General features: G+C 41.0%; 1 protein-coding gene across 7 annotated transcripts in view; it reads right to left on the reverse strand.

Moving 5' to 3' along the window:
• The window catches only part of Kiaa0319 (KIAA0319 ortholog), an 83,920-nt gene that overhangs the window by 39,741 nt on the left and 29,966 nt on the right, over nt 1-14,213 (reverse strand). For 6 of the 7 annotated variants that reach the window (XM_063259959.1, XM_023564723.2, XM_023564721.2 and 3 more), the window contains 2 exons: nt 3,999-4,960; nt 909-1,083 (listed from right to left, as the gene is read on the reverse strand). In XM_063259959.1, coding sequence (XP_063116029.1) covers nt 909-1,083; nt 3,999-4,960 — 1,137 coding nt within the window. The remainder of the gene's footprint in view (nt 1-908; nt 1,084-3,998; nt 4,961-14,213) is intronic. The other variant, XM_023564725.2, reaches the window with a different exon arrangement.

Here is a 14,213-nt window from a genome sequence, read left to right on the forward strand (position 1 = left end):
GACACAAAGCTACCACAAACAGGCCTTGTGGTATCTGGATTATTTTGAGCTGATGTTTTGTTTTGTTGTTTTGTCTGTGGTACTGGGGATTGAACACAGGGCCTTCATCATTTTCAGTTTTTCTGAGAAAGGATCTCACCAACTCACCAAGTTGCCGAGATTGGGCTCAAATTTGTGATCCTCCTGCCGCTCAGCTTCCCAGATTACAAGTATGTGCCACCGTACTCAGCTTCACTACAGGATTTTAATGAATCATATTACCTCTGATCAATTCCATGCTATATTGGGGCTGGGGATTTAGCTCAGCGGCATAAGCATCTGCCTTGCAAGCACGCATGGTTGTGAGTTCGATCCATGGTACCGATAAAAAAACAAAATTCCATGCTATTTTCTTTATATGAAATCTGATCATTTTGTTTTCCTGCTTAAGATCATTCAAGTATTCTGTATCTCTATCCAACAAAACAAATATTCCTCAGCACAAGATCCACGCGTTTTCAGAATCTTCCCCATCTTCAAACTCTAGGTTCATGCATTGCCCTTCCCTTTACACTCACATGAGCAGTTCATAATGACCTCCTTTAAGATCACCCTGAATGCCACAGAAACAAATGTCTGTTCTCTTGCACAAGCAATGAATGGGAAGAAGGGTGTAAAAACCATCCCTGTAAGACTGGTGCCCTGACAGGATGAGAAGCCCTAAGAGCTGCTCTGGATTCAAGGTCCTGCTTACGTCCTTTGGTTTCCCTCCCTCCCGGTATAAGGCAAGCATCATACTGTCCATCTACCTGTCAGCCTCCTCTCCTGTCCTGGGCCATCGAGCCACTGAAAGAAAGATAATGCCCTACTCGTCTTTTATTCTCAAGACACAGCACTGTTTTTCGCACATAGTAGAGCCCAAAAGTTACCTGTCTTGGGAGATACAGGGTCCTCCGAAGGGGAGGCCCCAGGAGGGACAGCGACAGTGGGAACTGTCAGGGTGCTGAGCTCTGGGCTCCATTCAGGGATGGTGAGAATTGGGCTTTTCTCCTCCGTGGCTGGGGTGAATTCCAGGCTGTCAGGAAGGCTCGGAGAAGGCATTACCTGAGAGATCAATTACAGGGATAAAATGTTATGGGAAAAAAAACCGCAGTGACCTCTTCAAGAAATGTACTTTCACAAACATTTTTCATAAATAAGCATGAGCAACATGTGAAAAGCCATGATTAATACTGAAAAGCCCTGGAACACTAGACTCTCTTTCAAATACATATTCTTTCTGCTAAGCAGGTTTTGTGGTGCTCGCCTATAATCCCAGCACTCCAGAGGCTGAGGCAGGAGGATTGATGTGAGTTTGAGGCTAGCACAGGCTACACAGTGAGTTCAAGGCCAGCTGGAATTATATAGCAAGATCCTGTCTCAACGCTGTCCCCCAAATTGTCTGTTATGTATTAAAAATATAATGCAACTGTGGATTGGACAACTAGTACAAGTGAACACACATCTCAAGATAAAGGGAAAATAACTGTAGTGGCTCCTGAACTGATCAATGGATTGAAAGTTTGTGTCACCCCCTCCCCAAATTCATCTGTAAAAGTCCTAACCCTCACTGTGATAGGTTTTTTTTCAGGGGGGAAAAGAGGTAAAGAGAGATTAGGTCATAAGGGTGGATCCTTCATCAGTGGCATCAGTGCCCTTATGTTCAGAGACCCGAGAGCTGCCAGTTTCCTTTCCTCCACAGAGGACACAGCAGCATGATGACTTCCTGTGAAACCACTAGGAGGGCATTCGCCAGGTGCCTGGCCTTGCAGCACCCTAATCACAGACTTCTAGCTTGTAACACACAACTTAGTCAAGTTAAAGTTTTTTAATTAAATGCTATGTATGCATTGGAGGGAAAGTTGCACAATGTGTTAATAAAACACTCTTCCAGGACTCAAGAGCCAGGCACTGGGTTGGCCTGCAAGGAAACTCTTAACAGACTAAGAATACGGGAGCCCATCAAGGACATAAATAGCAAGGGGGGCCACAGAAAGCAAAATTGCCATGTGAACTGGAGAGATGCCACTGGTGTTTATGGAAAATATAGCTCCTCTTTTCTCTGTGGTTGAGTGCCAGGTATGACAGGGTACTTTTTCTGTAACCGGACACTGATATCATTGCTAACATGCACTGGACACCCTTTGGGGTGCAGGAAGTTACCAGGCAGCTGACAAAGCCTTCTGCAATGAAATTTCTGGGACCAAGACATGAAAAAAAGATAAAGCTTTACATTTGAGATCTATTGATCAAACTAGAGAAATCAAGAGGCTAGATCTACTACAACTTTAAACTGATCAATTTCATGGAACTTTGGGGCAACTGGTCTGTGAAGGGAGCTCTAATGGATGAGTTTATTTGTCATGTCTCCACTCGTTAAGAGGAGGAACTTCAGAATTGCTGCCACCCAGGCTGCAGAGGAAGTGTGCAGAGTACATCACTGTGAGGCTCTGCAAAGTCCTTAGGGTGAGCTGGACTTCTATTCCCCTTAGTTTTATCACATCTGAAAAAACACCGTCAAGATGAAATCAAGATTACAGAGGCTGCAGTATAGCTCGGTAAGAGCAGCTGCCTAGCGTGCATGAGGCCCAGGCTCTATTTCCAGCACACACACGTGCACAAACAATGAAAGTTCCTAGGAAATCAATGCATAGGAAAGGCCAGGGAAATCACAGCAGCTTGGCTCAGGGTCACAAAACCACCAGGAAATGGCTGAAAGCGCAGAAAACTCTACACCACTCCCTTGTGAAACATCTGTTTCCCAAACACTGAGTCTGCAATTCTTAGCTCCACCGTCAGGCAGTCTGTCCAGAACTCTGCTTCAGCACTAGGGTACAGGTACTTCGGACATGGCCCAGCAGAAGGAAATGGGTTCTCTGCATACTCCACTGAGCACCACCCTTCCCACCCCAGTCCTCTGTCAGGCTACGTGCAGTCAACAAAAGACTCAAATCATTCTCTCCTCTTAAACAGCCCATTTTAGGTGAAGCTGCCTTGTCTTGTTCCCTGGCAAATACAGGGGCAAAGAAAATGTCGTTTATTCTCTGCAATGGTGATTTGTCTTTCTTAGATGTTGTGTTTAATGGTGCTATTACTTGAATAATGCTGCTATGAACATTCCTACAATAACTTTAGTATGGACAGATGTTTTTATTTCTCTAGAGTAAATGCTGAGAGATGGAATGACTGGGGCACCCATGAACTACACCTAAAATTGTGAACCATGTCGCACAGCAGTGGTACCACTTTGCACTCTCACTAGCAGAGGGTGAGAGTTCTGATCTCTCTGTTCTCTAGCAATACTCATTTTTTCCTTTTCCTTTCTTTTTAGTTTTTGGAGCACTGAGGAAATCCAGGACTTCACACATATAAGGCTAGCACTCAAGCACTGAACCACATTTCTGTTCCTATTTTTTAAATTTATTTATTTATTACTGTGTGTGTGTGTGTGTGTGTGTGTGTGTGTGGCACTGGCGATCAAATTCAAGGGCACTCTACTACTGAGCTACATTGCGAGCCCTTTTTGTTTTGTGAGGCAAGGTCTCACTAAGTTGCTTTACCACTGAAGGACATTTGCAGTCCTCTTGCCCTTTCTGAGGCAAGGTTTCACTGCACTGCCCAGGCTGGGAACCCTCTCCCAGACTCAAGCCATCCTCCTGCCTCAGCATCCTAATAGTTGGGACTGGAGATGCACAAGGTGGAAGTGACCTCCCATTCTCTTTCCATCTGAAAAGGTTTTGTAAAGTAGAATCTCAGCCCTCCTAACTAATTAGGACTGAGTTTCCAGACACCTGAGACACCTGCTGTGGTTAATGTCCAAGGTCTCTAGGTTTACAAGCTGGCTCTGGGGACTCCATCCGACCATGTTCATCTTTCTGGGGTTGGGAGGAAAAGCCAGGGCTGTCTGCGCGGTGGAAGGAGGTGTCATCCTTCAGTCACCACAGGGGCAGTACACTTAGCAGGAATCAGAAGACACTCACCTGTCCCCCAGGGCTGCGGGATGGTGCCTGGAGCTGGGAAGCATCATCTCTCTCTGGAGCCTGTCCCAGGGATGGGGACTGAGCAGCCACAGAGGGCAATGGAGAGGATATGGGGGCAGTGGGCCAAGTAGCCTCGTTCAGTGTGGAGCGCTGTGGGGTATGGAGAGTGAGCTCAGGGTCCTGTGGCTTCTCCTCTGTGGATCCTGAAGCCACTGGACCATCTGCTGGGGATGCAGATGTCTTGGGACTATCCCTAAGAGATCCCAGATGGTCAGCCACAGATGCTGAGGCTAAAGGTTCATCTCCCACAAATGTTGGGCCATCCACTGTGGATGCCAGGTGGTACCCAATGGATACCGAGGCCAAGGGACTCTCCTCCGTGGATGCTGGGTGGTTCCCCACAGATACCGAGGCTGAGGGGCCATCCCCTAAGGAGGCACTGGCGTCACCTGCACCCCAGCCAGAGTCCTGGGAATCCCCACCGAGGCTGGGCAGGCTGGTAGGCAGGAGGAGGCCCGGCTCCAGGCCCCTGTAGTCATCATCAGCATAGTCTGCAGGCCCCTCCAGGCCCCTGTCTCTGCCTAGAAAAGGCAGATCCTTGAGGGGGTCCTCAGGGAGGTCCCCCCAGGACCCCAAGGGCACAGCTTTGCTCAGCATTGTCTCCCCGTAGTCCAGCGGCTGCGCAGGCCTCTCAGCTGAGGGCCGCAGCACAAAGGTGACATAGGAGCGGATGGGCCCTGTCCTCTTGGGCACGCAGCTCCCTGTCTGTGGGCAGCTCACCAGGTGGCAGTGCCCCTCGAACCACCAGGCTAGGTCACAGCTAGGCAGGTCACAGCAAGCAGCTGTGCATTCTCCCACAGAGAAGGTCTGAGGCACAGGCATGATTCTGATGGTCTCCAGGTCTGGGGAGATGATGGCATTGGAATAGGTCCTACCCTCGCGGCAAGGTTGACCCGCACAACCTGGAAATGAGGCAAGCAATGCATGATGAGGAAGAGGCCCCTGATGGGAAGCAGCCAAAGAAAAGAACTCATCCATCTCCACCAGCCTCAGAAACAACAAACAGACAGCGTTTCCTATGACGGGTTGTTCAGTAAACCAAACCACCCATCCATCCACAGATCCTCCCCTTCCACCTCCTTCCCACTCAGCCATCCATCCATCCTTGCTTGCATTTACACCTCTGTCCTTCCACCTATCACCTTATTAGGTCTTTCCCCCACCAGACACTGTCCAGATATCCACTGTAACTCTTCCTGTTTCAATTTAGGTAACACATACATTGCACTCTCTGTGTGTATTATTTTTGTATCATTTATCATACTTTTCTCCTTGCATCAAATTAAGTTACACAGGGTTATTCTGGGGAACAGCATCATGTCTTTGGTTTATTCTTGTTTGTTCTTTTTTTCTCTTTTTTGTGATTTTTTTTTCATCTTGCAGGCTATTCCTATAATAGATTGGTTGACAGAGCAATATCAAAGGAAAAAAAATGTCTTCAGAGTATATCTGAAACCAACAAATTCTAATCAAATTGTAAATAAGAACTGTAAATATCTCTAGTCAGTCAGTACAGTAGGTTAAAAAGCCCATTATGTGATGTGGGGTCCACATTACAACAGGCCATAGCCACCACTAAACTATACAAAACTTCCATAGGAGTTATCAATGCCTGAAACTCAAGTGAATCAGTCTTCTTGTATTCTTGTTTGTTTGGTATTTTACAAAAAAAGCAGCCTGTGACAGGTTGGCCACACATGCACACACACACACACACACACACACAAATCAGTTTTTCACCACATATAATTTGAGGTTTTGCAGCATAACTCAGAAAAGCAAGAAATTTCTTTGCTAAACAGGGTTCACACTGATAACTGCTATTTATTGTCAGAAGGGGATGTCTGAGATTGTTTTTAACTGTAAATATATGGAAATGACTACATGCAACATAGGAACCATCCTGATGTTTACCTTTATACACCACTCTTGTAACGAAGACAGAAGATTAAAGAAGTTATCCAGATAGGCTATAGGTCCTAAATAGTTAACCTGCTGTAAACTGAAGGTCTTAGTCAAGTTAACATCCAGAGGACCCATTAATTAACTTAAGCAAACTGACTATCAGGGCCTAAGGGACAAAGAATGCAAGGACCCTAAAGAGATGGGAGAAAGGTCCTGGAGGAATGAGGTGCAAACAAAAAAGCTTGCGCTCCAGACATCAAAGTTCCACCTGCAACCAGAAGCATCCCTGCTTTCTGTCACCAAAAACTGTACAAAAAAGCAATGGGCTTAAACATCTACAAAGCCCACATTAATGAGCCTGTCCCTGACACACAGAAAGCTCTTTATTTTATTCTATAAACATCACTTGTTTTGTGTTGTTTTATTGACTTCAATCTTTTTTGCCCCAAAATAAGATCACAGCACAGGAGGGAATTGGTTAAGTTTTTTGATAACTCAATGCCAAACACAGACTCTAAGAAAAGATGATTTAGTCCTATTTATTTATCAGTTCTGGGGACAAACAAGGCCTTGCGTATACTCAGCACACATTTTCTCACCTAGCTACCCCCAACCCTACTTAGTCCGATTTAATAAGAATCAGATGTAACATACATGTGTCTTTTCCAGTGAATAAACCAAAGCTTTACCCAAAATAGCATTTTGGAAAGGCAAACCTAGTTTTTAAAATTATCTGAAGAGGTTTAGGTTTTTATTTTCTAAACAACAGCTTAATCTTAAACATGGAAAAAATAATACATTCTAGGTAAACACACAAAAAAACACCTCTTAAGTTAAGCAATGAGAAAGTATAAAAGAATGGAGAGATAGCTAATCTCCAACTCTCAACTCTCAGAAACAATGCGTTTATTTTTAGAAACAGCACTATATCTCTGTGTGGCCTTTAAATGAAGACTCAAGCTACAAATTTCTTCCAAACCGTAATGCCAAGATTCACTTACTTCCCTTGAGAAATAATTTAGTCATCTCCTTTTGGTCAAAGTGTTACAGAGGAACATCACATTTCACCTCTGGCCTTTGCCACCAGCAAGCCCAGGAACCAACATTAAAAAGTGATTCTCATGAATCACTGTGTAGGGACAGGCTGTGGCCCCAGAGTGGCACACCATGGCACTGATGTGGACTTTTTCATGGAAGAAGTCTCAACTCACACTTTAGAGTAGTTTTCAGTCTGGCTTTAGGCAGAGCCCACGGGGCACCTGTGGGGCAGACTGCCCCTTTTTTCTGCAGTGAACCAGAACTGGGGCTGTTAGACACACAGTGATACCTTGGCTCATAAACTTAATTCTTTCCACAATTCTGGGAAGATGGTCACACTGACACTCACGTGAGGAAGATGGCTACAGTCACATTTGTTACTCAGTGGGTGAGAGCAAACCAAATTGTTCACAAACAGAAACATTGAAGAACAGAGGCATCACTGTAGAACTATTAAGCAGCAATTTTAATAAGGTGGGGGACTCCTAACAACTAAATCATCTTCCTTTGGTCCAAACTGTCATAACCACTTTAGAATCTATTAGACCTAACCTAGGAAGCTCTTGGAGGACCACCAAACTCCTGGAAACCATGTTTGCATGGGTTAGCATTCAACAAGGGTAGAGAAGATAGAGAATGGCACATAGACTTCCGGGAGAACATGGCGGACAAATAACATCAGCCACGGAGGCTTTCTGAGATTACCAGTTTAGAATCCACGAGCGGTGCCGTGTGAGGAGTCCTACGGAGGGTAGATGTACCCTGCCGACCCAGGAACGAACTAAGCTGAGAGAAACCAACTGGAAATGCAATCCTGATGCTATAACAGGAACAGATAAAATCTCAGTGCGGAAGCTGGATCCCGCACCATTGGAAGCCGCGATTTGAATTTCCTGCTGCCACTACTGTGTCCCAATCCAAATGTCAGGGAGAGAGAGACGCACAAAAGCTCTGAGAGCTGGAATCAGCGAACCAAATGGCGTTGAGAGCGGGACTGGCAGGGAGCCCTACATCGACCTGCGGTGAGAGAAATGGGGACCCTTTCATAGACTAGGAGGCTCCAACAGAGGACATTCTGGGAACAAGCAGACTAGCCGGAACAGGGCCCTGCAGTGACTCTAGTCGCATATTCCCCTCTCGAGCAGGAGTGGTGGGGAGCGCTTGGCCTGGTGACTCCGTGGACTAAGATCCAGGCTAGCCCAAATCAGGTCTCTGTGCCTGGCGGTGCACCCTAGCAGTGAAGCCTTCACTAGGTTGATCTGGAGGGGTGGGCCCAGCAGAGGCTGCCCAGGTCTGTGTCTCCTTGTACACTACAGTGGGCAGGAACACCTAGCCGGCGGATTCAAACAAACTGTAACAGACAAAGAGAAAAAAAAAAAAAAAAAACTGGGCCTCCTACATACGCTTGTAATGGAAGGAACAAAAAGTATGGGAAAAGGGAGCAACAAGAAAGGGTCCTCAGTCCCCAATCCTGAGAACACTGATACAGGAAAGGTAAATGCAAAAGAGAATGAAGACAGAAAACATGCAGTATCTGACATGGCACCTATAGACATAAAGCGGTACCTCCGGAGCCTCATAGACGAGTTCAAAAATGAAGTATTTAATGAAATAAAGCAAGAAATAAGTAGAATAGTTAGAGAAATGCTAAGCACCGCCCAAGAAAAAACAGATGGTGGAATGGAAGAACAGAAAAAAAGGGGAGAATTGTTTGATGGAGAAAATAGAGAAAACATAGAATACGTGAAGCAGGTTCAAAGAGATTACCAGGAAACTAAAAACTCTATTGAAAGCTGGCATAACAGCTTGAAAGAAACTAAAGATAGATTATGAGAACTGGAGGACAGATTTGTAAGGTGGGAGCATGAAATGAAAAACTTCTTAAAAATAACAAGAAAACAAACAGCAATAATACAAAGACTAGAAGATGATAAGAAGATCTATAACTTAAGAATTAAGAACATAAAAGAAGAAGTAGGGACACAAACAAATGAACTACAAAAGCTATTCTCAGAAATAATCCAGGAGACTTTCCCTAATTTAGCAAAAGGTAAAGATACTCAGAGGTATGAGGCATACAGGACCCCAGTCACCTACAACCCAAACAGAACAACACCCAGGCATATAATAATCAAAATTCCAGAAATCCAATATAAGAACAGAATATTAAAAAGCTGTTGAGACAAGAAACAGATCACTTACAAGGGAACACCCATCAGAATTACAGCAGACTTCTCAGCACAAACCATCAAATCACGAAGAGCGTGGGGGGAAATAATTCAAGCTTTGAAAGATAATAATCTCCAGCCAAGATTGATATATCCTGCACAACTCTCCCTAGAAATTGATGGAAAAAAACAAGGTGCTTCCAGGATAAAGAGGAACTAAGGGAATTTGCCAACTACCAATTCAACTCTACAGAGATTATTGCAGGATATTCTAAAAATGAAAAATACCAAGATTCCAGAAACAGTGGCAAAGCGGCCACAATGAATGGAGCAAAAAGCGAAATGAAGAAGACAAACTGACAACAAATGACAGAAAAAGAGCTCAACAGAAATGAGGCAGAGAAGGATGGTAGGAACAGCCATTTTGGAGAAAACAAGACATCATAATAGGTAGTGCTGATTTAATATTCTCTTGTTTTGAAGTCCCATCAAGCTTTTGTTCTTCTGTCTTCATCGGTTTTAACGTGTTGTATCTTATTGGATTTTATTATATGTGATAATATAAACAAAAACTTTTATAGACAAGGAGATTATACAGAAACCATTGTTCATTTTCTGTTAGTTGATTCTAAATACCCTGTAATACTGTCATTCTCTTGAATGGTTTTACATTGTCTTGATATGTTTGATGCTACAGTATACGAAGTTATACCCAAAGATTTTAAGAGAAGAAACACTAGGGAACTACTATTATGTCGAGATTATCTTGTGGTGAAACACTATTTTGCTTAAATGGCTATGTTTTGACCTGCGTTGTTTTGGTGTTATGCCCTCTTTTTTATCTCAATCTTCTTTTTATTATCTACTTTTTCATTTTTATCCTTTTAATTAAGGGAAAAATAAATAAAAAATAGCAGGATATATTATAGTAACCCACTTTGATTTCCTTTAACTTGATTTGACACTCTGTATTGCTCTCACCATCTTGTTTTGACTGATTTTCCTCTATTCTGTTATGCTTGATAGTACCAAGTTTGAAAGTATAGGCAACAACTATGAAGACAATAAGATTCATTGTGATGCCCATTCTGGTTGACTATTATCTTTTTTTGAAGTCCTCTAATGTCTCCAATGTTTTGGTTTTATTGGTCTCATTCTTTACTGTTTTGTACAATTTTATTATAACTGATGATATAGGCAATTCTTTTTAAGATAACAAGAGGCATTATAGTAACCATTGTTGATCACCTTATATTTTGTTTTTACATTATGTATTATGTCCATCCTTTTGATTTGACTGACTCTGTCCTGGTATGTCACATTTGGTTTTACTTTCTTCAAAAAAAAAAAAAAGTAGTAAGAACTGTGGGAGTAATAAAACCCAAAATGTGTAATTGTCATTGTACAAAAGAAAGTTCTCTAAAAGATATAACTGCATATATATTTAAGTGTATAAGATAGATAACCATATGACTGAATTTTGTTGGATCATTGAACAAAACTGTTTGCAGTCTCACTGTTTGAAAGTCCCCTCTATATGCTTTAATTTTGTAACTTCAACAATTATTTCTAAGATGACAATATGTAATTAACTAGTGATTTCCTACTGTTTACTTTTTCTGAAATTCTGTATAACTTGTACCCTTTTTCTGTTTTTTTTTTCTTTTTTCTCCTTAAATAAAATTTTTTTAAAAACCTAAAAAAAAAAAAAAGAGAGAGAATGGCATATTGCAAATGCCATTACTGGGACTCAGTAACTCAGGAATAGAAATTATGAATTAATGGACAACATCTCCCAAAGAAAAGGACACAAAGCAATTTAAAAAGTGGATACCAGGGGTTTTTTAAACAGATGTCTAAATATTTACATCATCTGAGACATTAAGGGCAATATTTCTGAGACTACATGTGAAATAAAGGACATTTTATTCTGCGCACTGTGCAGTGATGAGGGATGGATGGGGGGACACGGCAGGGCTCTTCCAACTGCAGAACTTTCTTGTCTTTTTTTTTTTTTTGACACATTCTCACTATACAGTTCAGACTGGTCTTGAGCCCACTTTGTAGCCTAGGCTGGTCTCGAACTCTCAACAACCCTCCTGCCTCAGCCTTCCAAGTGCTGAGATTACAGGCATGCACCACTATGCCCAGCTAATTGCAGAACTTTCTGCAGTGGACCCTGCTTCATCTACAACAGTCCTTTCCAAAGTTGAAGTATTTCTGAATCATCCCCAGGGGCTGGCTGACAGCCCACATTCCTGCACCATGGCCCTAAGCACTCTGGTACCATAGGTCTAGATGGGGCTGAGCACATGGTCTCTAGGAGGTCAGTACAGCTTCTCTACATTTTGACAAAGTCTGCACCTAGAATTGCTTTCTCAAGCCACATCTCTACTTGCAATCACTGGTACACTCAAGTGGGCTTGGCTGTCCAGCCTCATGAGGGACTATGAGAATCAAGGCTCACCAGTGATCTGATGTTAAACAAGTGTGTTCACTATAAGCAAAATGATACAATGAAAATAAGGCTGAGGGTAAAAGAGAATCTGATCTTTCTAGAATGATCCACTCTGCAATTCTTTTAACCAGTTAATAGCTTATCCCAAGTGCCACTCAGGCAGTGCATCTGAGGGCATTTGTTTATGGATTGTTTATCCACAGCCCCCGGCCAGTGTCATTTTAACCAGTCAATTCCTGTCTACATGAGATACACTTGGATGTCTGTTTATTTGTGTTCTGTCAACGATGTGCTTTTTTATTTAAAACAGTGTATTCATCTTTGATGTTTGTTTCTAGTGAAATCTAAAAATAAGTTCTGGTTATTTTCTTTTACTAATCCTTGTTTACTCATGAAGAATAGCCTATAATTTTGTGCTACATTCCATAAAAATTCTTTCCATATCCAGAATGAGTGTTAAAAAAATATTCTTATTGTAAATACATAAGGTATAATTTTTATACTTCTCCAGAATTCAGTGATATTCTATTACAATACAAAATGGACACATTTAGGGCACTGAGACTGGATAGGAAGGAAGTATTAAACATGTAAAAACTAAAAACTAAAAAAGGGAGAAATGTGAGCAGATCAGAAAGAAGACATCTCTGTCATAAAATGAAGAAACAAAAAAAAAGATGTCTCCTAATTATCAACTATTCATAATACGGAAATGGTAGGACTTGAAAGAATGCAAAATATTTCAGTAGTGGCCAGTGATTATAATAGTTTTACAAGTGGTGTGGCCAGTGTTGATCAATATCTAATAAGCTATACTGTAATCAAAAAGGGGGAAAAATATTATTGCAAAATATGTATGTACCTTCTAGACCAAACAATATGGAACTCATTTTTATTTATTCAAAACAAGGGAGTTCAAAAAGCCATTTACAACTTAGATTAGATCTAACAGACCAAATAACTAAAAAATGTTGGCCTTGACTGATCCTATTTGAAATCCGTATGCGTGTTAGAATCAACCCTAAAAGTAGAGGAAACTACTCTGAGCATGACAGGATGTAAAGGATATCCATACTGGTATGAATCAGTAACAGCTCTCAAATACTACAATGCAGTCAAAGATAAGTTTTTATAAAAATAGGTGATAGTATATTTAACTATAATAAGCCAGTGTTGTCGACAAATCTATTGAAAATAACAAGAGAAAACATAGTAGCTACGGAAGATCATTTATATTATAGTTTTGTAAGTCTTATCCATTGCATGTTTATCTAGGAAATTGTTTCGCTGTCTTGTTATGAATTGGTTTTCCCTATAATACAGAGAGGATAGGAACAAATACTCTGAGGAAGAGACCTGAAAAACCCGAGGCTTATTTTGTAGCATTATAATATAAATTCTAGCAATCTATTGCTTGCTGATTAAAATGACTCTGGACTGGTTTCTTCAGCTCAACTTCAGCATATGCAGAGATGGGGACGGCTATCACAAAGAGAATGAGAGACGCGATGGTAGTTGGAAATGTCTTCCCTAATTTGGAACTTGAGGACCTAAAAAGACTCCATCATCCTGTAATGATTTGATTAGTTCTATAATATGCAATAAGTATAGAAAGTGGGTGAAGTTAGGGACAACTATCTGTAAGAAGCTAGAGACAGATAAGGTAGATCTCCAGTGGACTTGCTTTGAAATCTGTATTTCTTTAAATTGTTTTTTATTTTTTTTTTAAATGTTCTGTTCTGTTTTGATATGGTTAACCTTATCCTCTTAGAGATGTAAAACAAATAGGTGGGACTGATAATCATATTACGGAGCTTTTGTTCGGCCATAGAGCAGAATGGTTTGTAGGGTCACTTTTTTGAATGTCATTCTAAATACTTTAATTCTATAACCTAAACAGCCATTTCGAAGAAGACAATTTGTAACTTATCAACTGGCAATTTCTTACCTTTTGTTTGTCTGTAATTTAGTATTATTTTTCTACCCTTTTATTCTTTAATCTCCATGTATTTTTTTTTTCGTTTCCTTTTCTTTAAATAAAAAAAAAATAAAAAAATAAAAAAATAAAAAATACAGGACAATGAAATGCCAACCAGAGGTCATACCATTATGTTTAGTGGGTACAGATTTTATTGAAATTATACCACTTACAGAAAAAAAAGGAAAGGCTAATATGATGATATGAAGTGTATGTTCAAAGAAAGACAATAATTAAATAGTTAAAAAAACAATTCAGAAAGACTAGATACTACTCTCCGGATTGTAATGTTGCATTGTGTATTGAATGTTTTAAGATATACCATCTACAGAAAAATTAATGAATAAATTTGACAAAATTGACATTTTTATACCTCCTATTATATGTTATCTTATAAAAATTAATGAAAACAAATGTGTAATATTTGGTCATCCTGGGCTGGTAAATGGTTAATACAGAAATACAATTTTTTACCAGGATATACAAGTTATGATTTTATTTTCCCATGAAATAGTCTAATAAAAAATTTTAAACTCTTGTTCCAGAAAAACACTCATCTGCTTTTGCATGGAAAAATTCTACTGGGAGCAAACACACAGCACCTTCGT

This window comes from Cavia porcellus, unplaced genomic scaffold (assembly GCF_034190915.1).
Source record: "Cavia porcellus strain 051 isolate PalLab524CR breed Dunkin Hartley unplaced genomic scaffold, mCavPor4.1 scaffold_13, whole genome shotgun sequence".
Lineage (NCBI taxonomy): Eukaryota > Metazoa > Chordata > Mammalia > Rodentia > Caviidae > Cavia > Cavia porcellus.